This window comes from Hyperolius riggenbachi, chromosome 8 (genome assembly GCF_040937935.1).
Source record: "Hyperolius riggenbachi isolate aHypRig1 chromosome 8, aHypRig1.pri, whole genome shotgun sequence".
NCBI lineage: Eukaryota > Metazoa > Chordata > Amphibia > Anura > Hyperoliidae > Hyperolius > Hyperolius riggenbachi.
Genome location: NC_090653.1, coordinates 160176938 through 160203117, shown reverse-complemented (window position 1 = coordinate 160203117; position 26180 = coordinate 160176938). Strand labels below are relative to the sequence as shown.

General features: G+C 44.4%; 1 protein-coding gene across 4 annotated transcripts in view; it reads right to left on the bottom strand.

The window, feature by feature from the left end:
• TEX11 (testis expressed 11) overlaps positions 1-26180 on the bottom strand; it is a 239213-nt gene that overhangs the window by 41466 nt on the left and 171567 nt on the right. For all 4 annotated transcript variants that reach the window (XM_068247619.1, XM_068247620.1, XM_068247621.1 and 1 more), the window contains 2 exons: positions 1353-1423; positions 1161-1277 (listed from right to left, as the gene is read on the bottom strand). In XM_068247619.1, the coding sequence (XP_068103720.1) occupies positions 1161-1277; positions 1353-1423 (188 nt within the window). The remainder of the gene's footprint in view (positions 1-1160; positions 1278-1352; positions 1424-26180) is intronic.

The following is a 26180-nucleotide window of genomic DNA, read 5'->3' as shown; positions in this document are numbered from 1 at the left end:
TGTGCCTAGCATAAGTCTGTATTCAGCCTTCTTCATTATTTTAATTGGGTTAAATGGTACAGAGGTGCCAGATAGAGTAAACATTTTAAAAACGTTAAAAAGAGGTAGTGGTGAACTTAACCCCAATCAGTCGGACACAGATTTCCAACTCTCAAAAAGCATTTATTTATTCATAACAATACAGCAACAGCTCCACTTGCAAGTTGCAACGGGTTTCGTGGGCTCACCCACTTCCACAGGCAAAAATAATGTGGAGCATCTGCTAATCCAATCCTGAATGTCTTGCTTTCTGAAAATTAGCAATCTGTATCCAGCTGTTTGGGGGGGTAAGTCCACCACTACCTCTTTTTAACATTTTTAAATTGGTTTACTGTATCTGGCGCCTCTGTACCATCGAATCCCAATCATCATAGTTGTCCACCCCTGGTGGAGTGGTGTATCTGCACTTATCTTCCTACTACTTATCTTCCTACTACTGAGAGCAACAATTTTACCTGAGTAAGGACAGTATTGTTATCCTCACCTGCCTTTACAGTGGTTGCCTTGGAGGCGACCTATGTTTGTGAGTATAGTTTCACATTCACCTATACGTTTATTCTCATCAGTAAATACTACACTATTGGGGCTCTTGGTTTCTCTTACTTTTATTCTATATTATTTCAACACATTTTTCTAGAGCAATGTGTACTGTGCAGACAGATTTTTTGCTAAATGACAAACACAAAATATTTAAAGAGAACTAGAGGTGTGTTTTAAGAATGCCATTAGGACATGCACCTTGTCGCTAACAGGCTGTTTACCTTTGAGTGTTCGTCACCGCCGCTCCCCTGCCTCCTCTATAGCGCCGCTCCCCACCTGCGTCCCTTCCCTCCAATCAGCGGGGAGGGAAGATTTGCGAGCGGAGAGAGCGCTATAGAGGCTGCAGGGGAGCGGCGGTGACAGACACTCAGAGGTAAACGGCCTGCTAGTGACACGCTGCATGTCGCTAGCACGGCGGTTTTATTTATGGGGGACAGCAGAGAGCAGGGGGGGGCACAGTATAGTAACAGAGGCTGGTCATTGTATGCAGAACCAGCCTCTGTGTCCTAATGGCATTCTTAAAACCCACCTCGGGTTCTCTTTAAGAATTGTTCCATTTCTCTTCTGCGTAGTTTTGCTACCTGCTCTGCATGGTCTGTGGTGGTCCTTGCCATTTCTAAGTCCAATGCTGCTGCCATCAGTAAGCATGACTTTTGGGCTACCAGGACTGTCTTGTCACAAGGGCAAAATAGTGAAAGCTGGAAGAAAGGAAAATGTTCAATGTCAAAATTATAATGCAAACAGTCACTACCCCAATCATCTCTCCAGTCTACCTTGTATGAAAGGAGAAAACAGTCCCTCATAACTGGTGGGGAATCTTGAGTATTTACAGCCAAATTCCATGCTGTTGACAATAGAAAGATATTGTAAATCACATAATAATAACACCGAAATAAAAACAAAGTTCAATTGAAAATAAACGGATGAGATAATTCATTGTATGTGTAGTACTAATGGTAAATTAGAAACATAGAACAGAGGGCCAGATTTATCAAGAGTGTCTCAGACAAAATATTAGGAGGTTTTTAGAAATCAGTGCAGAACTGTCTCCGACATCTTAAGAAATCACTAGATAGTGCAGATTTCTTCTTAAAGAGGAACTCCAGTGAAAATAATTTAATATAAAAAGGTGCTTAATTTTTACAATAATTATGTGTACATGATTTAGTCAGAGTTTGCTCATTGTAAAATCTTTCCTCTCCCAGATTCACATTCTGACATGTATTACATGGTGACATTGTTACTGTGGGCAGATTATGTAGCTGTTCTGGCTTTAACAGACAGCTATAAACAGCCATTTCCTGTGTGTGTCATTGTTACATTGTGGCAGTTTGCCCAGAGTACCGTACGGTACCAGAGCCTCTTGTGGGAGGGGTTTCAGCACAAAATCAGTCATACAGCGCCCCCTGATGGTCTGTTTGTGAAAATCATTATATTTTTCATGTAAAAGTGGGTATCAGCTACTGATTGGGATAAAGTTCAATTCTTGGTCGGAGTTTCTCTTTAAAGGGGTTCTTTCGCGAAAAAAGTAGGCAGTTAAAAAATGTGACAGATGACAGGTTTTTGGGCCAGTCCATCTTTTTAAGGGGGATTCTCAGGGCTTTCTTTGTTTTCAACAGCATTTCCTGAACAACAGTTGCAAACTCTAACTGACATAATAGTGTGCAAGTAATTAGGCAGGCCGGCTGGTATCTTGCTAGTTTGGCAGTTAAACTGTTGTTCAGGAAATGCTGTTGAAAACAAAGAAAGCCCTGAGAATCCCCTTTAAAAAGATGGACTGGCTCAAAACCTGTCATCTGTCACATTTTTTAACTGCCTACTTTTTTCGCGAAAGAACCCCTTTAAACTGTAAGGAATAGAAGGAGCTAGGAAGGTCTGCCAGGCAGTGCAGTGTGTGAGGGGAATTGCTGTTGCTGAGGTAACCAACACACCTGCTGTCAGCAAGCTCTGAGTGAGGGGGGAGGAGCCCTTCACTAATCACATCTAGCCTACACTATCTGTAGAACTGCTAATGAACACTTCTTAATCTGCTTAGGGAATGGATTTGCACTTTTCTTAAAGCGGACCCAAACCAAACATTTTTTTAAATTCAAAATATTTAGTTGCACCACTCTGACACATATAAAGATACATAAACACTCCTTCAAGCCTATGAGCATTTCAGTGCATGCTTTTCACCCTTCTCTTTTCATAACTAGGGTTATACAGGTGGCAGCCATTAGCAATTCCTCCTTTGCCAGACACCACCTACTCCACCAGTTTGCCAGATTCTGTCCCGGCAATATGAAAGGAAGGGAGGGGTTCCTCCAATAAATGTAAAATATTTTATATTTGTCATCATGCAGCTGAAAAAAGGCTGCTATTTATTATTATAATTTAGAAAATAGATTTTATTACTGAAATCTTGTATTTTTAATTTGGGTCCACTTTAACCACTTAACGACCGCCCACTGCACAGGGGCGGCCGGAAAGTGGATCCCGCAAGGACCGCCGCATGCACAGAGGCAGCGGTACTTGTACGGGCATGGGCGGAGCGATTGCGTCATCCGTGACGTGATCCTCCGCCGGGGATCGATGGCCGGGGACTTAGACTCCAGCCCCTGGCCAATTAGCAGCGCCGGCGGGCAGAGGAAATCCGGAATCCAGCTAAATTAAGTGTATAAAGCACTTTGCTAGGTAAACAAAGTGCTTTATACACGCTTCCTCCTCGCCTCATGGTCTCATTGTTCCAGAGACCACCAGCGAGGAGGAAGCAGTAGTAAGTATACACCACACATTTTTTTTTTGCCCACAGCCCCCCTGATCTCCCACCCCAGCCTTCAGACCCCCCCTGCCCACCCCCCAGAACACTGTTTGCACCCAATCACCCCCCTAATCACCCATCAATCACTCCCTGTCACTATCTGTAAACGCTATTCTTTTTTTATGCCCTAAACTGCCCCCTGCTCCCACCTGATCACCCCCCCACCCCTCAGATTCTCCCCAGACCCCCCCCCCAGAACCCCCCCACCCCCCCGTGTACTGTATGCCTCTATCCCCCTGTAATAACCCACTGATCACCTGTCAATCACCCATCAATCACCCCCTGTCACTGCCACCCATCAATCAGCCCCTAACCTGCCCCTTGCGGGCAATCTGATCACCCACCTACACCAATAGATCGCCCGCAGATCCGACGTCAGATCACCTCCCAAGTGCATTGTTTACATCTGTTCTCTACCCTAAACACCCACTAATTACCCATCAATCACCCCCTATCACCACCTGTCACTGTTACCCATCAGATCAGACCCTAATCTGCCCCTTGCAGGCACCCAATCACCTGCCTACACACTCAGATTGCCCTCAGACCCCCCCCTTATCAATTCGCCAGTGCATTATTTACATCTGTTCTTCCCTGTAATAACCCACTGACCACCTGTCAATCACCTGTCAATCACCCATCAATCACCCCCTGTCACTGCCACCCATCAATCACCCCATGTCACTGCCACCCATTAATCAGCCCCTAACCTGCCCCTTGCGGGCAATCTGATCACCCACACCAATAGATCGCCCGCAGATCCGACGTCAGATCACCTCCCAAGTGCATTGTTTACATCTGTTCTCTACCCTAAACACCCACTAATTACCCATCAATCACCCCCTGTCACTGCTACATATCAGATTAGACCCCTATCTGCCCCTAGGGCACTCAATCACCCACCCACACCCTCAGAACGCCATCAGACCCCAGCCCTGATCACCTCGCCAGTGCATTGCTTGCATCTATTCCCCCCTCTAATCACACCTTGAGACACCCATCAATAACCTCCTGTCACCCCCTAGCACACCTACCCATCAGATCAGGCCCTAATTTGCCCCGTGTGGGCTTCTGATCACTCGGCCAAACCCTCAGATCCCCCTCAGACCCCCTTCCGATCACCTCCCCAGTGCATTGATTGCATCTATTTTCCCCTCTAACCATCCCCTGAGACACCCATCAATCACCTCCTGTCACCCCCCTAGCACTCCTATCCATCAGATCAGGCCCAATACAACCTGTCATCTAAAAGGCCACCCTGCTTATGACCGGTTCCACAAAATTCGCCCCCTCATAGACCACCTGTCATAAAAATTTGCAGATGCTTATACCCCTGAACAGTCATTTTGAGACATTTGGTTTCCAGACTACTCACGGTTTTGGGCCCGTAAAATGCCAGGGCAGTATAGGAACCCCACAAACTGACCCCATTTTAGAAAAAAGACACCCCAAGGTATTCTGTTAGGTGTATGACGAGTTCATAGAAGATTTTATTTTTTGTCAAAAGTTAGCAGAAATTGATTTTTATTGTTTTTTTTCACAAAGTGTCATTTTTCACTAACTTGTGACAAAAAATAAAATCTTCTATGAACTCGCCATACACCTAACGAAATACCTTGAGGTGTCTTCTTTCTAAAATGGGGTCACTTGTGGGGTTCCTATACTGCCCTGGCATTTTAGGGGCCCTAAACCGTGAGGAGTAGTCTAGAAAACAAATGCCTCAAAATGACCTGTGAATAGGACGTTGGGCCCCTTAGCGCACCTAGGCTGCAAAAAAGTGTCACACATGTGGTATCGCCGACTCAGGAGAAGTAGTTTAATGTGTTTTGGGGTGTATTTTTACACATACCCATGCTGGGTGGGAGAAATCTCTCTGTAAATGGACAATTGTGTGTAAAAAAAATCAAACAATTGTCATTTACAGAGATATTTCTCCCACCCAGCATGGGTATGTGTAAAAATACACCCCAAAACACATTATACTACTTCTCCTGAGTACGGCGGTACCACATGTGTGGCACTTTTTTACACCCTAAGTGCGCTAAGGGGCCCAAAGTCCAATGAGTACCTTTAGGATTTCACAGGTCATTTTGCGACATTTGGTTTCAAGACTACTCCTCACGGTTTAGTGCCCCTAAAATGCCAGGGCAGTATAGGAACCCCACAAATGACCCCATTCTAGAAAGAAGACACCCAAAGGTATTCTGTTAGGAGTATAGTGAGTTCATAGAAAATTTTATTTTTTTGTCACAAGTTAGCGGAAAATGACACTTTGTGAAAAAAAAAAAACAATTAAAATCAATTTCCGCTAACTTGTGACAAAAAATAAAATCTTCTATGAACTCACCATACTCCTAACGGAATACCTTGTGGTGTCTTCTTTCTAAAATGGGGTCATTAGTGGGGTTCCTATACTGCCCTGGCATTTTAGGGGCCCTAAACCGTGAGGAGTAGTCTTGAAACAAAAATAACCTGTGAAATCCTAAAGGTACTCATTGGACTTTGGGCCCCTTAGCGCAGTTAGGGTGCAAAAAAGTGCCACACATGTGGTATCGCCGTACTCAGGAGAAGTAGTATAATGTGTTTTGGGGTGCATTTTTACACATACCCATGCTGAGTGGGAGAAATCTCTCTGTAAATGGACAAATGTGTGTAAAAAAAATCAAACAATTGTCATTTACAGAGATATTTCTCCCACCCAGCATGGGTATGTGTAAAAATACACCCCAAAACACATTATACTACTTCTCCTGAGTACGGCAATACCACATGTGTGGCACTTTTTTGCAGCCTAACTGCGCTAAGGGGCCCAAAGTCCAATGAGCACCTTTAGGCTTTACAGGGGAGCTTACAATTAGGCACATACAAAATGCCAGGACAGTAAACACACCCCACAAATTACCTTATTTTGGAAAGTAGACACTTCAAGGTATTCAGAGAGGAGCATAGTGAGTCCGTGGCAGATTTCATTTTTTTTGTCGCAAGTTAGCAGAAATAGAAACTTTTTTTTTCTTTTTTGTCACAAAGTGTCATTTTCAGCTAACTTGTGACAAAAAATAAAATCTTCTATGAACTCACCATGCCTCCCAGTGAATACTTTGGGATGTCTTCTTTCCAAAATGGGGTCATTTGGGGGGTATTTATACTATCCTGGAATTCTAGCCCCTCATGAAACATGACAGGTGGTCAGAAAAGTCATAGATGCTTCAAAATGGGAAAATTCACTTTTTGCACCATAGTTTGTAAACGCTATAACTTTTACCCAAACCAATCAATATAGGCTGGATAGGTTTTTTTTTTTTTATTAAAAACATGTTTGTCCACATTTTTCTTGCTGGGGGGGGGGGGGGGGGGGGGTTGGGTAATGGGGGGGGGGGGGGGTTGAGGAGCTGGACGGCTTGGGGTAAGAAGGAGTTTCTGTTTATTGGTTGCTGGAGTGAGAGGGGTTTTTTGCTTTCCTGATGGCCCTGGAATGTTGACTGGAGAAGTAGAGAAGGTCAAGGTCATCATACCATATGATGATGGAAGAGCATAGTATCGACTTGATGGTAGAAGAATAGAAGCCGGTCATAAGGTATTACAACATGCCACTTTTTTCAATTGACGAGTCATTGTCGGGCTTTCTTCTGGGTTCTAGTGGCATTTTCTTCCCATCTTAGGTCACTGAAGATGATGGTACTCAGGAAACGGGCGAACAGGACTATGGTGACCTCTGTGCCTTCAATGAGGACTGGTGGGATTGGGGGGGTGGGGGAGGCCTTTCCTGAAATTGATGATCAATTCTGTGGTTTTAGCTATATTGTGGATGAGCTTGTTTTCCCTACACCAATTGCAGATGTTCTCATTCTCAATCTCTTGGAAAAAAAGCTTAATCAATGTTTGTGTCTATAAGGCCTAGGATGGTAGTGTTGTCCACAAACTTGATGACTTTGGCAGAGTTGTTTGTTGAAGTGCAGTAGTTGATGTACAACTAGAACAGGATTGGGGGCAGGACACACCCTGTGTTAGTGACTCGTACCTTTGAGGAGAAGGTATCAAACCTAACTACCTGAATCCTGTTTGTTAGAAAGTCTTTTAGCCAACTACACAGAGGCTGGGATGCACTTTAGGTGAACTAGCTGGTAAAAGAGGATGTTGGGATTAATGCAGTTGAAGACGGAAATCCAGGGAGAGAATCTTGGCATAGGTGTTAAGCCTGTCAAGGTGGTAGATATTGATGGCTTCCTTTATGCACCTGTTTGATCTATTGGTTAACTGGTATGGGTCTGTCTAGTCCTTGGTTGTGTGCTTGGAGGTGGGACAGAACCAGCCTCTCAAAGATCTTCATGACGTTTGATGTTAGTGCGACTGGTCTGTAGTTGTTGAGGTTGGCGGCTCCTGGTTTGTTCAGGATAGGAATGATTGTGGACTTTTTAGGTGGGAGGGAATCTTGTGTTCTTTTAGAGTTTGTGTGAATAGGGTGGTGAGGACTGGGTCCAACTGGATTGCACAGGTTTTCAGGCAGAGGTATGACACGCCATCAGGGCCTGGTGCTTTATTGGGGTTGAGTTTCTTTAGATGTTTGAGTACCTCTGTTTCTTCAGCTACCAGTGTGCCTGGGGGGCCCAGGCTGGTTTGGACTGGCGTGGCAGTAGACAGGTGGTGGGCACGGTCTTGGGGGGGAGTTTGCTTGGTTGTCCTCAAATCTACAGTAGAACCTGTTTTGATCTTCGGCTAGAACTTTCTTTTTTTAAGCTTTCAATTAAATGTTTAGGGTATTCCTGGCCACCCTATAATCCTCTGAGGTACTGCTCCTATGAACCAACTCTTTGGCTCTACGTACAGGGCCGGATTTCTGGAAAGGCCCGAAAGGCCACGGCCTAGGGCGATAAAATTAGATAAGATAAGAAGGGCGGCATGACTTGAAGAGATAAGAGGTCATATCTCAAAGTAAATCATCTCTTCTGGGCCACCCAGCGCCCTGCTCTGCACTAATAGCTGAATTCCACAGTTACCCAATCCCTGCATCTCTCTCTCACTTCCTGATGTGTTAAAACAATCAGGATCAATCATAACGGTCACCTGATAATCCATTCCTTTCTTTGTATGATAGACTTACAGATCGATGTGAGAAATACCAGGGATTTACATTACAAAGCAGATAGAACTAAGTTCCGCTGAGTTTTAATGCAGGCATTCCCAAACATCAGACAGCTCTGCAGTTTCTTTACCACTTTTACAACTTTGACACTGACCCCAGCAGTTGTTAATTTAGCTAGTCCTAATTTATGACTGTTTTAGCAGTGGTCGCTTCTCTTCCTTAGTTAACTCTTTCCTGACTCATTTTCTGTCTTCCAGCTCCTACCATCTATGAGACTGCAGGATAAAAAATGCTGTTCTTTTCCCTTTCATTGCTAAACTGTCATTTTAAATACACCTGAGCAGTGGTGCTCATTCAATATTTGAATATCCGAACTAGTGTTGGGCGAACAGTGTTCGCCACTGTTCGGGTTCTGCAGAACATCACCCTGTTCGGGTGATGTTCGAGTTCGGCCGAACACCTGATGGTGTTCGGCCAAACCGTTCGGCAAACATGGCCGAACTAAGAGCGCATGGCCGAACGTTCCCCGAACGTTCGGCTAGCGCTGTGATTGGCCGAACGGGTCACGTGGTTCGGGTAAATAAATACCCGAACCACGTCATATCTCCGCCATTTGTCTGTGGGTTTAGCTTTGGGTAGGCAGGCAGGGTAGTTCGCGCTCCAGCCACGCTAGCCAGGGTCCCCCCAGTCATTGTGTCGCTGCTGGGAATAGTAGTACACCGCTCGCTCAGCCACACTATATAGCATTCTGTTTACTGCCACTCTGTGTACCTCGCTCAGCCACACTATATAGCATTCTGTTTACTGTTCTGTGTCTGCTGGGAATAGTAGTACACCGCTCGCTCAGCCACACTATATAGCATTCTGTTTACTGCCACTCTGTGTACCTCGCTCAGCCACACTATATAGCATTCTGTTCACTGCCACTCTGTGTCTGCTGGGAATAGTAGTACACCGCTCACCCGCCACTGTATAGCATTGTGCTCTGTGTCGCTGCTGGGAATAGTGGTACACCGCTCACCCGCCACTGTATAGCATTGTGCTCTGTGTCGCTGCTGGGAATAGTGGTACACCGCTCAGCCACACTATATAGCATTCTGTTTACTGCCACTCTGTGTACCTCGCTCAGCCTCACTATATAGCATTGTGTTTACTGCCACTCTGTGTCTGCTGGGAACAGTAGTACACTGCTCGCTCAGCCACACTATATAGCATTGTGTCTACTGCCACTCTGTGTCTGCTGGGAACAGTAGTACACTGCCGCTCACTCAGTCACCCCATTACTATATAGCATTGCTGGGATCTGTAGTACTCTGCTCACCCACCCATACCATTGTACTGCCAGTCACTGTGTATATTGCTGGGATCTGTAGTACTTCACTCACCGTCAACCACTATATAGCATTGCGTACTCTGCCAGTCAGTGTGTATATTGCTGGGATCAGTAATACTCCACTCAATGTCAACCACTATATGAGCTCACCATGAGTTCCTCAGAGACCTCCGCTGTGAGCAGCACTCCCAACAACAGCAACAGCCAACGCCCCACGCAAGCTATAACATCCACCCCAGCAGCCAGTGGTCAGCAGCAGCCCTCCCTGGAGGAGAACGTTGTGTCCATCGGTCCGGCGCCAGAGCGATTATTGAGGGCTGCCATTGAGGAGATGATGGGGCCTGATGTGGAGGAGGAGGTCGGGCTCAGGCCAGCATCCCAAGTTAATGTTGAGGACGATGAGGGGTCTGTGTCTGGGGATGTTGGGGTGGCAGAGGTGGTGGGTGGGTCAGATTCAGGAGAAGAGTTGTATGATGAGGATGATGATCGGGACCATCTGTATGTGCCTCAGAGTCCGACCCCGGAAAACATGTTGTATCGTGTGTTTAGGTACTAAAATCTGCATTCCCACTTCCCAGTACTGCCCGGGTCCACGGATCCATATAATTTTTTGGGCAGCACTATCAAACTGTGGTACTATGAGTGAGTTGCCATGGTCCTTCTGTGCTGTCACACTCACCGTCTGTCTGCAGATGGATTGTTCAACACAGCTACGCCATCTGACATGTAGTCCTTGACCATCTTCTCCAGGCGATTGGTGTTGGAGGACGTGGAACTGCCCGATTGCTGTTCTGTGGGCTGCTGCATGGGTGTCAGAAAATGTTCCCACTCCAAGGACACTGCTAATACGATTCCCTTTTGGGCACTAGCAGCAGCTTGTGTTCTTTGCTGCCCTCCTGGTCCTCCTGGGTTTGCTGAAGTCAGTCTGTCGGCATACAACTGGCTAGAGAAGGAGGAGGATGTCAATCTCCTCTCTAAAGTCTCCATCCTCAAGGGCCTGCTGGAATTGTTCCATTTTTGACCTGTCTGACACTTTCTTCAATCAGTTTTTTAACATTGTGTTTGTATAAACTGGGTATAAACCCAGTAATTGGTGTTGTCCAGAATAATGAATAATAATGAATAGTGAATAATGCGCGGGCCGCGTTCAATGCAGTCTAGCATGAATTGAGCCATGTGTGCCAGAGAATCCTGCCAGACTCCTCTGTCTTCATGTTCTTGTGAGCGTTGTGATTGTTGTGATGCACCATATTCGTCACCAGCATCACTTTCTTCCTCTTCTGCTGTCCATTCCCGCTAAATTGTGGAAGTCCAACGTGCACCGCTCTGTCCCTCGGCAGTGGGGGCATCCAATTCCTGCTCCAACTCCAGCTGTTCCTCGTCCTGTTCTTTGTCATAGCTGGGACCAGCGTTTCCTGAGGCAGGTTGCCTGATGTTGGTATCATCACGCTGATCGTTTTCATCTTCAGATTCCCCCACTTGCATCATGCCAGCGGTTTCCATCTTCAACATTGATTTCTTCAGTAAACACAGCAGTGGTATTGTAATGCTGACTGTAGAGTTGTCACTGCTCAGTCACAAGCAACGTGGATTGCTCAAAATTTTGGAGGACTTGGCAGAGATCCAACATGGTGGCCCAATCAGATCCACAGAAGCTTGGTAGCTAGCTGGAATGCGCCTCGGCACTGCGCAAAAGCGTGCTAGCATGTGCAGCGTAGAATTCCAGCGCGTAGGGAGGACATCACCCAGCGAGCGATGGTGCGCTAGATTGACTTGGTGAGTCCTTCAGAAGCGGTACTGGACTTTTAAAAAATTTTGTTTTTTTTTTCCTTCAACAGAAGATCTGCCACGTTGGAGTGAGGAGGACGCCGCCGACCCCGACACCAAGCTGAACCCCGGCGAACTCCAAGCAGAGGACCCTCAAGGCTTTGAGCAAGCTGAGGAGGATCAGCAGTCCCGACGAGACCTCTCCTCATATGTGACTGTGTGCAGTGGAGTAGAGCTCCCCAGAACAACCTCTCACTTGTCACTTTGTCACTGGTCACTTTGTCACTTTGTCACTTGTCACTTGTCACTTTGTCATTTTGTCACTTTGTCATTTTGTCACTTTGTCAGTCACTTTGTCACTTTGTCACTTTTCACTTTGTCACTTGTCACTTGTCACTTGGTCACTTGGTCACTTGTCCAGATGATCTCGGTACACCTCCTGCGATTCAAATTCCTGCACACATTGCTCTGGGATTTGGGTGTGATGAATGATGCATCTAACTGGCCACCGGAGGCAATTAAGGCCTTCAAAACATTGAAAGCAGCTTTCTGTTCCGCCCCCATTTTGCGTCATGTTGAGTTGTTGACGTCATGTTCATCCTCGGCCTCGCCTTGCATTTCAGTGCGAGGTGCATTTTCCACAGAAAAAGGTTGTGAATCCGGGCACAACATTTGTGGCTGTTCCATTGACCTTTCACAGGTAGAAGATTGTGGGGGTGGGATTAGCTCCTCCGAATAGCCCATTGTGTCCTGAAAACTACTCATTGCATTGCTTTGCGCACGCATTTTTTTGTCCTCATGCAAGGCCTGAGTTGCGCCTGAAAGCGTGGCCTTCTCCTCCTGCGCCTCCTCCTGTTCCATCACGTCTGCTGCTGCTGGGTTAGCGTTGCCGCCCGGTCCCTGTTTATTGAACCTCTTATCTTTATTACATTTATGACTGCATGGCGGTACAAAGCATGCTATCCGCACGCTTCTTGTCCTCATGCAAGGCCTGGGTTGTTGTGTCTCAAAGCGTGGCCTTCTCCTCCTGCGCCTCCTCCTGTTCCATCACGTGTGCTGCTGCTGCTGCTGGGTTAGCGTTGCCGGTCCCTGTTTATGGAACCTCTCATCTTTATTACATTTATGACTGCATGGCGGTAAAAAGCATGCTATCCGCACGCTTCTTGTCCTCATGCAAGGCCTGGGTTGTTGTGTCTCAAAAAGCGTGGCCTTCTCCTCCTGCGCCTCCTCCTCCTGTTCCATCACGTGTGCTGCTGCTGGTGCTGGGTTAGCGTTACCGGTCCCTTTTCCTGGAACCTCTTCTCTGTATTACATTTATGACTGCATGGCGACAAAAAGCATGTTACCTGTGCAAAGAAACATGACATTTTCCACATTTAAAAGACAGTTTTTCCTTTGAAACTTTACAATCAATTTTCTCAAAAACTATAAGCTCTTTTTCAAATATTTTTTTTTCCTCTTGTACCCACTCCCAAGGTGCATATACCCTGTAAATTTGTGGTATGTAGCATATAAGGAGGCTTTACAAAGCACGAAAGTTCGGGTCCCCATTGACTTCCATTATGTTCGGAGTTCGGCGCGAACACCCGAACATCGCGGCGATGTTCGGCGAACGTTCGCGAACCTGAACATCTAGGTGTTCGCCCAACACTAATCCGAACTACCCAGATAATCTGAACTTTTTCCACTATTGAATAGCAATTCGGATATTTTTTAAAATCTGAATGGCACTATCCGAGCAAACTCGGATTTCCCATCTGAGAGAGGGATTTTAAGTCCCCACATCATTAAAAAAAACATGATGCTACATGCCTCATTTACCCTAAAAAAAACGTTTTAAAGGCAATTTAAATAAGCCTTCTTCAGACTTTGTTCCTGTATACTGTCAATATGTTAGAGCACACCACCATATGTACATTCAGCATTCAAAAGAGATGCATAGATTTTTCAGCAAATATAAATAAATGTCATTCAGATGCTTCAAAGTGGAGCTGAACTCTTGCACAGGACAGAGGGAAAACACAGAAATGTACCCTGTATGTATTTCGAGAGCCTGTCTAATTCCCCCTCCTCTGTGTCACAAGTTGTAATTTGCTCTCTACACTGTGTCACCTGACTGCCACACCAGCTAAGCTCATTTGAAAGCACAGGATGTTAAAAATATGTCTGCTTCCATAAAAGCAGGAAGTAGACACACTGCAGATTTATTGCAGGATTTGTATCAGCTGTAACAAAAATGTTTTTATTGAAAGGTTATGTTGTTGCGTATCTTTTAGAGCAGAGAGGAAGTTCTGAGTTCAGGTCCACTGTAATTACAACAGAACATCCAAAGTGGGTCTTGACAGGATGTTTTCTACTTACCTGTTCTCTGTTTTGGATGGGCTTCTCTCCATTGCACTGCCCTGCCACCTGTTGGTGGCTCCGACTGCAGCCAGTCGCACAGAGGACAAAGAAGCAGCGCATGCTCTGGCCACTCGCGCTCCCTGTCACCTGTATGTGGCTCTGACTGCAGCCAGTCGCACAGAGGACAAAGAAGCAGCGCATGCTCTGGCCACTCGCGCTCCCTGTCAGTCACCTGTATGTGGCTCTGACTGCAGCCAGTCGCACAGAGGACAAAGAAGCAGCGCATGCTCTGGCCACTCGCGCTCCCTGTCACCTGTATGTGGCTCTGACTGCAGCCAGTCGCACAGAGGACAAAGAAGCAGTGCATGCTCTGGCCACTCGCGCTCCCTGTCACCTGTATGTGGCTCTGACTGCAGCCAGTCGCACAGAGGACAAAGAAGCAGCGCATGCTCTGGCCACTCGCGCTCCATGTAATATCTTGCTCCTGCCCAGATGTGCACAGCAACTGAGGCCGGTACAGTGTTATGCATTCTTGACAAGTACCGGTCATACATCAGCGTCATTTCTCAAGTATGCATGCCCAGAACACTATCGCGTGCTGTGCACATTCGGGCAGGAGCGCAAATTACAGGAATTATTTGTTGAATGGGAGGCAGAGCAGCACAACTGAGATGAGCCCATTCAAACCAATGATCGCTATTCAGAGTGTTGGACAATTTTTTTTTTTTGGGGGGGGGGGGGCGCTTGGTGACAGCAGGCCTAGGGCACTGGAAAGTACAAATCCGACCCTGTCTACGTAGCAGACATAGTTTGTTGTTGAACCAGGGTTTGTTGTTGGGAAACACTCTATAGGACTTTAACAAGATGCAAGTCTCCTTACAGAAGTCGGTGTAGGACGTGACATTGTCTGCCCATACATCCAGGTTTGGTGATATGAGGCCAGACCAGTCAGTACTGTTGAAACAGGCCTGTAGTGTTTGGTTCGCTTCTGTTGTCATTTGTTCGGTTGTCTTGAGGACTTGCTTGGAAGTCTCAAGGCACCATCTGTATGTGAGGATCAGTTGAACTAAGCTGTGGGGTCTGATTTGCCTAGGGACGCAAGTTGTGGGGCAGGCTTGTATGCACCCTTGAGGATGGTGTAGCAGTGGTCAAGAGTGTTCTGGTTCCTGGGAGGGCATTTGTGCTGTCAGTAGCATGGCATCTCTGAGTGTAGATTGGCTTGGTTAAAGTCACCTATAATGATAAAGAAAGTCTGGGAGGGCCATTTCCCATATCAAGATAGTATCTCTTAGGGTGCGCATGGCTTTCTCGCTTCAGACTTTTGCTCACTCTCACCATTTCATTGCTGTGTGGGACATATTCAACAGCATTTAGACTACAGTGGTGTGAAAAACTATTTGCCCCCTTCCTGATTTCTTATTCTTTTGCATGTTTGTCACACTTAAATGTTTCTGCTCATCAAAAACCGTTAACTATTAGTCAAAGATAACATAATTGAACACAAAATGCAGTTTTAAAATGATGGTTTTTATTATTTAGTGAGAAAAAAAAATTCAAATCTACATGGCCCTGTGTGAAAAAGTTAGTGCCCCCCCTTGTTAAAAAATAACTTAACTGTGGTTTATCACACCCGAGTTCAATTTCTGTAGTCACCCCCAGGCCTGATTACTGCCACACCTGTTTCAATCAAGAAATCACTTAAATAGGAGCTATCTGACCTGGAGAAGTAGACCAAAAGCACCTCAAAAGCTAGACATCATGCCAAGATCCAAAGAAATTCAGGAACAAATGAGAACAAAAGTACTGTAATTGAGATCTATCAGTCTGGAAAAGGTTATAAAACCATTTCTAAAGCTTTGGGACTCTAGCGAACCACAGTGAGAGCCATTATCCACAAATGGCAAAAACATGGAACAGTGATGAACCTTCCCAGGAGTGGCCGGCCGACCAATATTACCCCGAGAGCAGAGAAAACTAATCCGAGAGGCCACAAAAGACCCCAGGACAACATCTAAAGAACTGCAGGCCTCACTTGCCTCAATTAAGGTCAGTGTTCACGACACCACCATAAGAAAGACACTGGGCAAAAACGGCCTGCATGGCAGATATCCAAGGCGCAAACCACTTTTAAGCAAAAAGAACATTAAGGCTCGTCTCAATTTTGCTAAAAAACATCTCAATGATTGCCAAGACTTTTGGAAAAATACCTTATGGACCGACGAGACAAAAGTTGAACTCTTTGGAAGGTGCGTGTCCCGTTACATCTGGCGTAGAAGTAACACAGCATTTCAGCAAAAGAACATCATACCAACAGTGAAATATGGCGGCGGTAGTGTGATGGTCTGGGATTGTTTTGCTGCTTCAGGACCTGGAAGGTTTGCTGTGATAGAACCATAAATTCTACTGTCTACCAAAAAATCCTGAAGGAGTATGTCCGGCCATCTGTTCGTCAACTTAAGCTGAAGCGATCTTGGGTGCTGCAGCAGGACAATGACCCAAAACACACCAGCAAATCCACCTCTGAATGGCTAAAGAAAATCAAAATGAAGACTTTGGAGTGGCCTAGTCAAAGTCCTGACCTGAATCCTATTGAGATGTTGTGGCATGACCTTAAAAAGGTGGTTCATGCTAGAAAACCCTCAAATAAAGCTGAATTACAACAATTCTGCAAAGATGCGTGGGCCAAAATTCCTCCAGAGCGCTGTAAAAGACTCGTTGCAAGTTATCGCAAACGCTTGATTGCAGTTATTGCTGCTAAGGGTGGCCCAACCAGTTATTAGGTTCAGGGGGCAATTTCTTTTTCACACAGCTCCATGTAGGTTTTGAGTTTTTTTTCTTACTAAATAATAGAAACCATTATTTAAAACTGCATTTTGTGTTCAATTATGTTATCTTTGACTAATAGGTAACGGTTTTTGATGAGCAGAAACATTTAAGTGTGACAAACATGCAAAAGAATAAGAAATCAGGAAGGGGGCAAATAGTTTTTCACACCACTGTATACTAAAATAGTTGGGTGGAGCTACTACAGATACGCACATAGACAGATACAGTATCTGCCAAAAGTGAGTACACCTTTTAAATTTTGTTAATTTTTTATTATATGTTTTAATGGGACAACACTGCGGATAAGACACTTTCTTACAATGCAAAGTAGTCAGTGAACAGCTTGTATAACAGTGTAAATGTGCTGTCCCACCAACATAACACAACACACAATTATAAATGGCAACAAAAGTAAGTATACCCCTGAAGTGAAGAAAGTCACAATTGTGTCCAAAGTGTTAATATTTTGTGTGTCCAGCACTGCCTTAACTCTCTTGAGCATGGAGTTCACTAGAGCTTCACAGGAATCCTCTTCCACTCCTCCATAATAAAGCTGGGGGGTGTTGAAGACCCAGCAGTCCTCCATTTTCCATTTTAGGATGCTCCACAGAAGCTCAATAGGGTTTAGGTCTTGAGACATGCTTGCACCTTCACCCTCAGTTTCTTTAGTAAGGCAATGGTTGTCTTGGAGGTTTGTTTGGGGATCATTATCAAGTTTGAATACTGCCCTGGGGACAGTTTCCAAAAGAAGGGGATGATGCTTTGCTTCAATATTTTACAGTACATGTTGGCATACATACATCCCTCAATGAACAGTAGCTCCCCAGTACCAGCAGCACTCATGCAGCCCCAAACTATGACACTCCAACCACCATGTTTGACTGAAGGCAAGACACACTTGTCTTTGTACACCTGGCCTGGTTGCTGTGACACACGCTTGACACCATCAGAACCAAATAAGTTCATTTTGGACTCATTAGACACAGTACTTGGTTCCATTAATCCATAGTTTGCTTGTCTTCAGCAAACTGTTTGCGGGCTTTTTTGTAAATCATCTGTAGAATAGGTTTCCTTCTGGGATGAAAGCCATGCAGACCAATTTGATGCAGTGTGTGACCTATGGTCTGAACACTGACAGGCTGACCCCTTCACTCTTTGTAGCAATACTGCTAGCGCTCATACATTTATTTGCAAAGGACCACCTCTGCATATAAAGCTGTGTACATATACACTCAGCTCCTTTGGAAACCATGGCAAGGCCTGTTCTGAATGGAACCTGTCCTGTTAAATCGCTGCATGGTCTTGGCCGCCATGCTGCAGCTAAGTTTCAGCCTGTAATCTTCTTATAGCCTAGGCCATCTATATGTACTGTATACTGTACGATCCTCAGAGAGTTCTCTGCCTTGTTGAACTTCCAGTGACCAGTATGAAAGAGTGTGAGAGCGATAACACCAAATTTAACACATCTGGGGGCAGCATGGTGGAGTAGTGGTTATCACTCTCGCCTTGCAGTGCTGGGTCCCTGGTTCAAATCCCAGCCAAGTCAACATCTGCAAGGAGTTTGTATGTTCTCCCCATGTCTGCATGGGTTTCCCCCGGACACTCTGGTTTCCTGCCACAACCCAAAAACATACAGATAAGTTAATTGGCTTCCCCCTAAAATTGGCCCCTAGACTATGATTAATGCACAACACGATACATACATAGACATAGGACTATGATAGGGATTACATAGTGAGCCCCTCTGAGGAACAGTTAGTGACTAGACAATATACTCTGTACAGCGCTCTGTAATATGTCGATGCTATATAAATACTTAAATAAATAATAAATCTGCTCCCCATTCACATCTGAGACCGTATAACACAGAGTATCTTGGCCCTAGAGAGGAAAAATGTCTAACGGCAGAATTTTGACATTTTTCATTGAGGAGTGTACTCACTTTTTGTTGCCAGTGGTTTAGACATTAACCACTTTACCCCCGCGCGTACGTATTTCTCCGCCCCTTTTTCCATCCTTTAACAACCAGGGAAGGAGAAATACGTACTTTCCGTGTTCCCGACGCTGTCCGCGCTCCCGCTCATAAACACGCCGCCCGCCGCTAGTAAACACGCCGCCGCCCGCTCGCCCAGAGATCAATGAACGGGAAAATCCATTCCCGTTTGTTGATCTAAGCCCCGCAATGATCCGCTGCTCTCCTATGGGCAGCGCGATCATTGTGAGAAAAAACTCACGTGTCCAGCCTCCTTATACTTCCTCCAAGCTGCCGGAAGGAAGCTTGGAGGTCGCATTAAAACAAAAAGTTACTGTGGCCATCTTGTGGCCAAATAGTAAACTACACCCTACACATTTTTCACATACAAATAAATGACTTTTACACATAAAATTAACTCATTACCTCCCACACTCCCCATTTTTTTTTTTTTGTAATTAAAATTTTTTTAAAAAATTTACAATTAAAAAAAATACATAAATAGTTACCTTAGGGACTGAACTTTTTAAATATTTATGTCAAGAGGGTATAACACTGTTACTTTATAAACTATGGGCTTGTAATTAGGGATGGACGCAAAAATGAAAAAAATGCACCTTTATTTCAAAATAAAATATTGGCGCCAAACATTGTGATAGGGACATAATTTAAATGGTTTTATAACCGGGACAAAAGGGCAAATACATTTCATGGGTTTTAATTACAGTAGCATGCATTATTTAAAAACTATAATGGCCGAAAACTGAAAAATAATTATTTTTTTCCCCACATTTTTCCTATTTTCCCATTAAAACACATTTAGAAAAAAATAATTCTTGGCATAATGTCCCACCTAAAGAAAGCCTAATTGGTGGCGGAAAAAACAAGATATAGTTCATTTCATTGCGATAAGTAATGATAAAGTTATAGACGAATGAATGGAAGGAGCGCTGAAAGGTGAAAATTGCTCTGGTGCTCAGGGGGTAAAACCCCTCAGTGGTGAAGTGGTTAATGGCTGTGTACTGAGTTGTTTTGATGGGAAAGCAAATTTTCAAAAATGTGTAATGTGTGTAGATGGATAAACCACTGCTTAATTCTACACAGTCCACAATAGCTGAGTTATTAAAGCTTATTTAACTGCATTTCTTCTGACCTCCCAATTTTTAGCACATTTAGCACTCATTCTAGAAAGATTTCTCCTGAGCTTTCTCTGGGAAGATGTTTTCTTATCTTAGATCTGATATTCTAAACTTTTTTTGTGTCCTTAATTTCTGTTCAGACTTCATCATTCATTACCAATTAACACTTTCATCATTCATTACCAGTTAAAACTTTTGCATTAGTTTAACACTATTAATACAGCAGATTAGACAATCCATAAGATACCAAGCGAGAGAGTCCGTACGGGGGAGCGTGCCACGCGACGCCTTTGCGATTCGCCACTACACAGCGGATTCTTCCAGGCTGTCAGCTTGGAAGAAACCGCTGTGTAGTGGTGAATTGCAAAGGCGTCGGTTGGCATGCTCCCCTGTACGGACTCTCCCGCTTGGTAAGGTTCCTCTCCTCCATTATTCAGCTCTCACTTATTTACTCAACCGCCGCGGCGGTTCCCTGCTTAGCGGTTCCCTTTGTTTCTTCCTCACTACCTCTCTTGTCTCACTCTATTCTAGCCATTGACCAGTCTCAATTCACTTTCACTGACCTTGTTCCTTCATTGGATCTTCTCCTTTCACACTCTGGCCTATGCCATTTCCTTTTTGGGACATTGATTGGTATATATCCATACACATTGTTTAGCTTGCACCATATGCTTTCTATCTATCTGAATAGTGGTTTATGTATACCTTATATGATATAATGTCACATGTCATGCCTATATTTATTATTCATATTGCCTGGCTGGAGGTTCTGTTCATTATATACTTCTAGTTTAAGCTAAAATATATTATATTTAGCGTGCCACCCTTTATTTGGCTTTTGTGGTTTAACTGTTTTTATGCATGTTTGATATGGAAAAAAAGATATATTGATTATTATGACAAACAATATTTCTTGAGTGGTGCGGTTTGTGCAGGTTGTCCTTCCCTAGTTGTATTCCCTTACTTTCAACGCACTTCACTTACTGCAAGTGAGTGAAGAGTTCATTGGACACCCCTGCCCCATTAAGCTGCACAGTAATAAGGGGTGGGGTTTATGGCTCTATACAATAGCCCCCAAAATAAGCACTCCACTCTGACTACTGTATGCAGTGGTCTTCCTAAGACCCATTACACTATTGCCATATGTTCATAATTTGAGTGAAGTTGTGATATCTTGTTTTCTGTAACTTGGAGTCTTCAGGGTATCCTTACCCGCCACTAATATAAAATAAATTGTTGGATTGTGCACAGGGGCGCCTTTACCTACTGACCACCCAGGCAGCGGCTTGGAGCGGCTTTGATGGGGAAGGCGCAATAAATTACTGTCAGACCAAGGGGAAATAAAAATTCCTGTCCTGAAAGACCGTTGTAAGGGACTGGAGAGAAAAAGATTTCCTTCTGTTTTAAGAAGGCAAATTACACCAAGCTTTGCTTTTTTAGTAGGAGGGCATTTGGTTCCTTTTATCCCCCTATACATTCCTAGTAGCTTGGGTCACCCTGAGCTGCTTGGTTACTCTGCTCTTTTCACAAATAGCCTTCTGCTAAGTCACTAAAGAATCATTCAGAGTTCAGAATTATAGATACTCCCTAAGAAGAAGGTGTCTGGCTTATAGCTGTTCTCTGCCCCTCCACAGAGGAGACAGGGACAGCGCCCTACCCCCAAATGTTACTGAGTCTGCAGAGGGAGTGAGACAAACAAACAAACAAACAAACAGTAAACTCTGCAGACAGCTGTGTGCTCTGCTAGAATGTCTGCATGTCTAGATGTCAGGAGGATCGCCATGACTAGCTATGGAGCGGTAGGATCATCTGATCCTCTCCCCTACACAGCCTGCACTTCTCCCTGAATTCAACAGGACAGTGTTTGAAGTGTGTAATGGACACAGTGGGGGTTGCAGGTTTTGTCTTTCATTGTGCGTGAGTGAATAGGAGGGCAGCATCTAAAGCTCAAACAATGATAATGGACATGTAAGCAATGTGTGTAATTACATCCATCACTACTTATAATTGAAGATGGCATAATAATGTATTTATGTATTTTCATTAATGCTGTCTGTTTGCCCTCTCTCTAATGCTATGTACCACCTCACGATTTTTCCAACGATTTTCCCGATGTTCATCAATTTTTTTTTTTGAGCGACAAGTAGTCATTTACACGATGTCGTGACATCGCTTAGCGTTGTGTGGTGAAAAGTGACCGTCACTGAGGATCAAGTAAAGTACTGAGGTCGCTTGACTTCTTGTTCGCGCCCGTCCTGTAATGTCACGTGACATCTCACATACCCGCTGGCAGGAAGATGAATCGCTGGACGCTTGTCATGAGGGACACCTCGCTGGATCCATCTTCCTGTGTTGTTGCAGTCACTGTGGTGAGTGTGGAGCTTAACTTTGCTTGCCCTCACCCTCTGCTCATGCTCCCTCTCCCACTGTCTCTCTGACCAAACAACTGCTACTTGGGTTACAATGTGCACAACTATGTACACTAGTCTGAGCACTCTTCAGGGGAGCCAGTAGCATTTGGAACTATTATTGTGTATTTATGCAACACTGACATCTTCAGCACGTTACAGAGTACATAGTCATGTCACTGACTGCTCACTGGAGCTTACAATTTCATCCCTACCATAGTCAAACTGTAATGTCCGACCATATTATTATCATGTATTTATATAGCACTGACATCTTCTGCAGTACTTTATATAGCACTGACATCTTCTGCAGTGCTTTACAGAGTACATAGTCATGTCACTGACTGTCCCCAGAGGAGCTCACAATCTAATCCTACCATAGTCATAGTCTAATGTCCTACCATATTATTATTATGTATTTATATAGCACTGACATCTTCTGCAGCACATTACAGAGTACATAGTCATGTCACTGACTGTCCCTCAGAGGAGCTCACAATCTAATCCTACCATAGTCATAGTCTAATGTCCTACCATATTATTATTATGTATTTCTATAGCACTGACATCTTCTGCAACACTTTACAGAGTACATAGTCATGTCACTGACTGTCCCCAGAGGAGCTCACAATCTAATCCTACCATAGTCATAGTCTAATGTCCTACCATATTATTATTATGTATTTATATAGCACTGACATCTTCTGCAGCACTGTAGAGAGTACATAGTGATGTCACTGACTGTCCTCAGAGGAGCTCACAATCTAACCCTACCATAGTCATAGTCTAATGTCCTACCATATTATTATTATTTATTTATATAGCACTGACATCTCCTGAAGCACTTTACAGAGTACATAGTCATGTCACTGACTGTCCTCAGAGGAGCTCACAATCTAACCCTACCATAGTCATAGTATAATGTCCTACCATATTATTATTGTTTATTTATATAGCACTGACATCTCCTGAAGCACTTTACAGAGTACATAGTCATGTCACTGACTGTCCTCAGAGGAGCTCACAATCTAACCCTACCATAGTCATAGTATAATGTCCTACCATATTATTATTGTTTATTTATATAGCACTGACATCTCCTGAAGCACTTTACAGAGTACATAGTCATGTCACTGACTGCTCACTGGAGCTTACAATTTCATCCCTACCATAGTCAAACTGTAATGTCCGACCATATTATTATCATGTATTTATATAGCACTGACATCTTCTGCAGTACTTTACAGAGTACATAGTCATGTCACTGACTGTCCTCAGAGGAGCTCACAATCTAATCCCTACCACAGTTATAGTCTAATATTTTCAATATAGGATTGTTTTGGGGTAAACCAGTTGACTTATTAGTATGTTTTTTAGGATGCAGGAAATGTCTGAAGTGTCTGAAGACAGAAACTCCATGCAGATTTTGCCCTGGCCAATGTTCAAGCCTAGGACTCAGCACTAAAATGCAGTAGTGGTACCCACTGACCCTCTATTCTACTCATAGATATCTGCTCATCCATGTCATCAATTCTGACCCTCTACTACCCTTCCTCCCTCCATTCTACTTCTCTTCTCTTGTATCACTTACACTACAAACACACTGTGCTTATCTCCAGAATGGATTATGAATCAAACTATTAGCCCCAGTGCACACCAAAACCGCTAGCAGATCCTCAAAACGCTAGCGGTTTTTGGAGCAGATTTCAGAGCGATTCTAGGCATGTTTAGAGACATTTTCTAAACATGCCGGGCGTTTTTGTGAAGCAGATAACAAATACTGTTACAGTAAAAGCTGTTACTGAACAGCTTCTGTAACAAATACGCCTGGAAAACTGCTCTGATCTAGCATTTTTCAGAGCGGTTTGCATTTTTCCTATACTTTACATTGAGGCAGAATCGCTTCTGCAAACCGCAAATGTGCAGCAGGAGGCACGTTTGCAGTTTGCTAAAAACCTCAAACCGCTGGTGTGCACCATCCCATTGAAATACATTAGCCAAGCGGTTTCACAGACAGATGCGGTTGGCGGATCGCTGCTAAAACCACTCGGTGTGCACTGGGCCTTAAACCACCTTACCATATCAGCCCTTCAATGTCATGATATACCCACTCCAGTCCTACCCTAACAGGTGGTAACATATTTGCATATCTCATAATGTTTCTGAAAAATTATTTTAAAAGTAAGAATGTCTTGCTTGATAATCCAATCTTGCAATGTGACTGCCATTGGAACTTGTAGTGTGGATGCTGTATTTGAGGTGCATACTGGCAGCATGTGCTGTATGGCATACAATGCTGATCATCCACAAGGCAAACTTAGGCAGCTGCCTAGGGTCTAGAGAGAGTTTAGGGGCCTGGTGGTTGCTAGCCCCCGCCAAATCTAACTAAATAAGCCAGGTGACCATCAGTGGAGGGCAAAGTGTTATCTTGCCTAGGGCCCCGTTTCATAGTTATCCCTCTCTGATGGCTTATATCATGTGTGAAGTGTTCTATAATGTATATGATTTTTGTTTTATTTTTTATGGGGGGGGGGGGGGCGCCACAGGATTTCTTGCCTGGAGTGACAAGAAGGCTAGAGGCGCCCCTGATTGTGCAGTTTGCTGATGCTTGACTAAAAAGAAACAAAATGTTTGCTACAAAGGTGTAACCTTGTTTCTTATGACTTTAGTAGTGATTGTCAGTCACCATGGGCTATGCAACCTTAGGGCTCACACCCACTAGCAGCTTTTTCTAAGTGCTTAACAGGGCCGGGCCGAGGCATAGGCTGGAGAGGCTCCAGCCTCAGGGCACAGTGTAGGAGGGGCGCACAATTCATTCAGCTGTCATTCCTAATTGTGTTTGAAGCAGAAAGAAATAAGAAAAGGGGATACATGGCAGTGACTGCAAGCCAGATAACTAGATATTAAGGTGTTGGGGAGGTTGTGAGCCCTGTGGCGCTTCTTAGTCTAATAGCAATTAGTGTGTGATGGCTGGGGTGGCAGGGATGGAGGGGCGCACTTTGGTGTCTCAGCCTTGGGTGCTGGAGGACCTTGTCCCAGCTCTGGTGCTTAATAATGTACTGCTAGTGGGTTCTAGGTCATACTGTCAATATGGAAACACATTTTTGCTTTTGGTTTACCATGCCTTTTAGAACTGCTAAGAAAATCACCCTTTTGCCTACTGACAATGCTGAATCAATAGCTATTAGGGAGTATACCAAAGAAAGCCTAACATGCGAAATGAAACCAGATGAGGCTAAAAATACAAGAAAAAGTATTTGACTGACAAGACTTAAAGTAATGTTCTTTAGTGTGCTGATGCTGTGTAGAGAGAGAGTTATTAAAAAATAAATGTTATTTGGGGTTCTGGTGGAGTTTTAAAGGGAAGGTTCAAGCAAAATAAAAAAATGAGTTTCACTTACCTGGGGCTTCTACCAGCCCCATGCAGCCATCCTGTGCCCTCGTAGTCACTCACTGCTGCTCCAGTCCCCCGCTGGCAGCTTGCCGACCTCGGAGGTCGGCAGGCCGCATTGCGTACATTTTACGCATTCCCGCCAGTGCAGGAACATTAACACATACATTTTTATGCATTACTGGTTTAATGCGTAAATTTTTACGCATTGAACCAGTAATGCGTAAAAATGTATGTGTTAATGTTCCTGCACTAGCTGGAATGCGTAAAAATGTACGCAATGCGGCCCGCCGACCTCCAAGGTCGGCAAGCTGACAGCGGGGGACTGGATCAGCAGTGAGTGACTACGAGGGCACAGGATGGCTGCATGGGGCTGGTAGAAGCCCCAGGTAAGTGAAACTCATTTTTTTATTTTGCTTGAACCTTTCTTTTTAATTGTTCAGCCAGTCCAAATGTTTTTGTTTTTTCAACTTAAAGCGGACCCAAACCAAACATTTTTTAAATTCAGAATATTTAGTTGAACCACTCTGACACATACA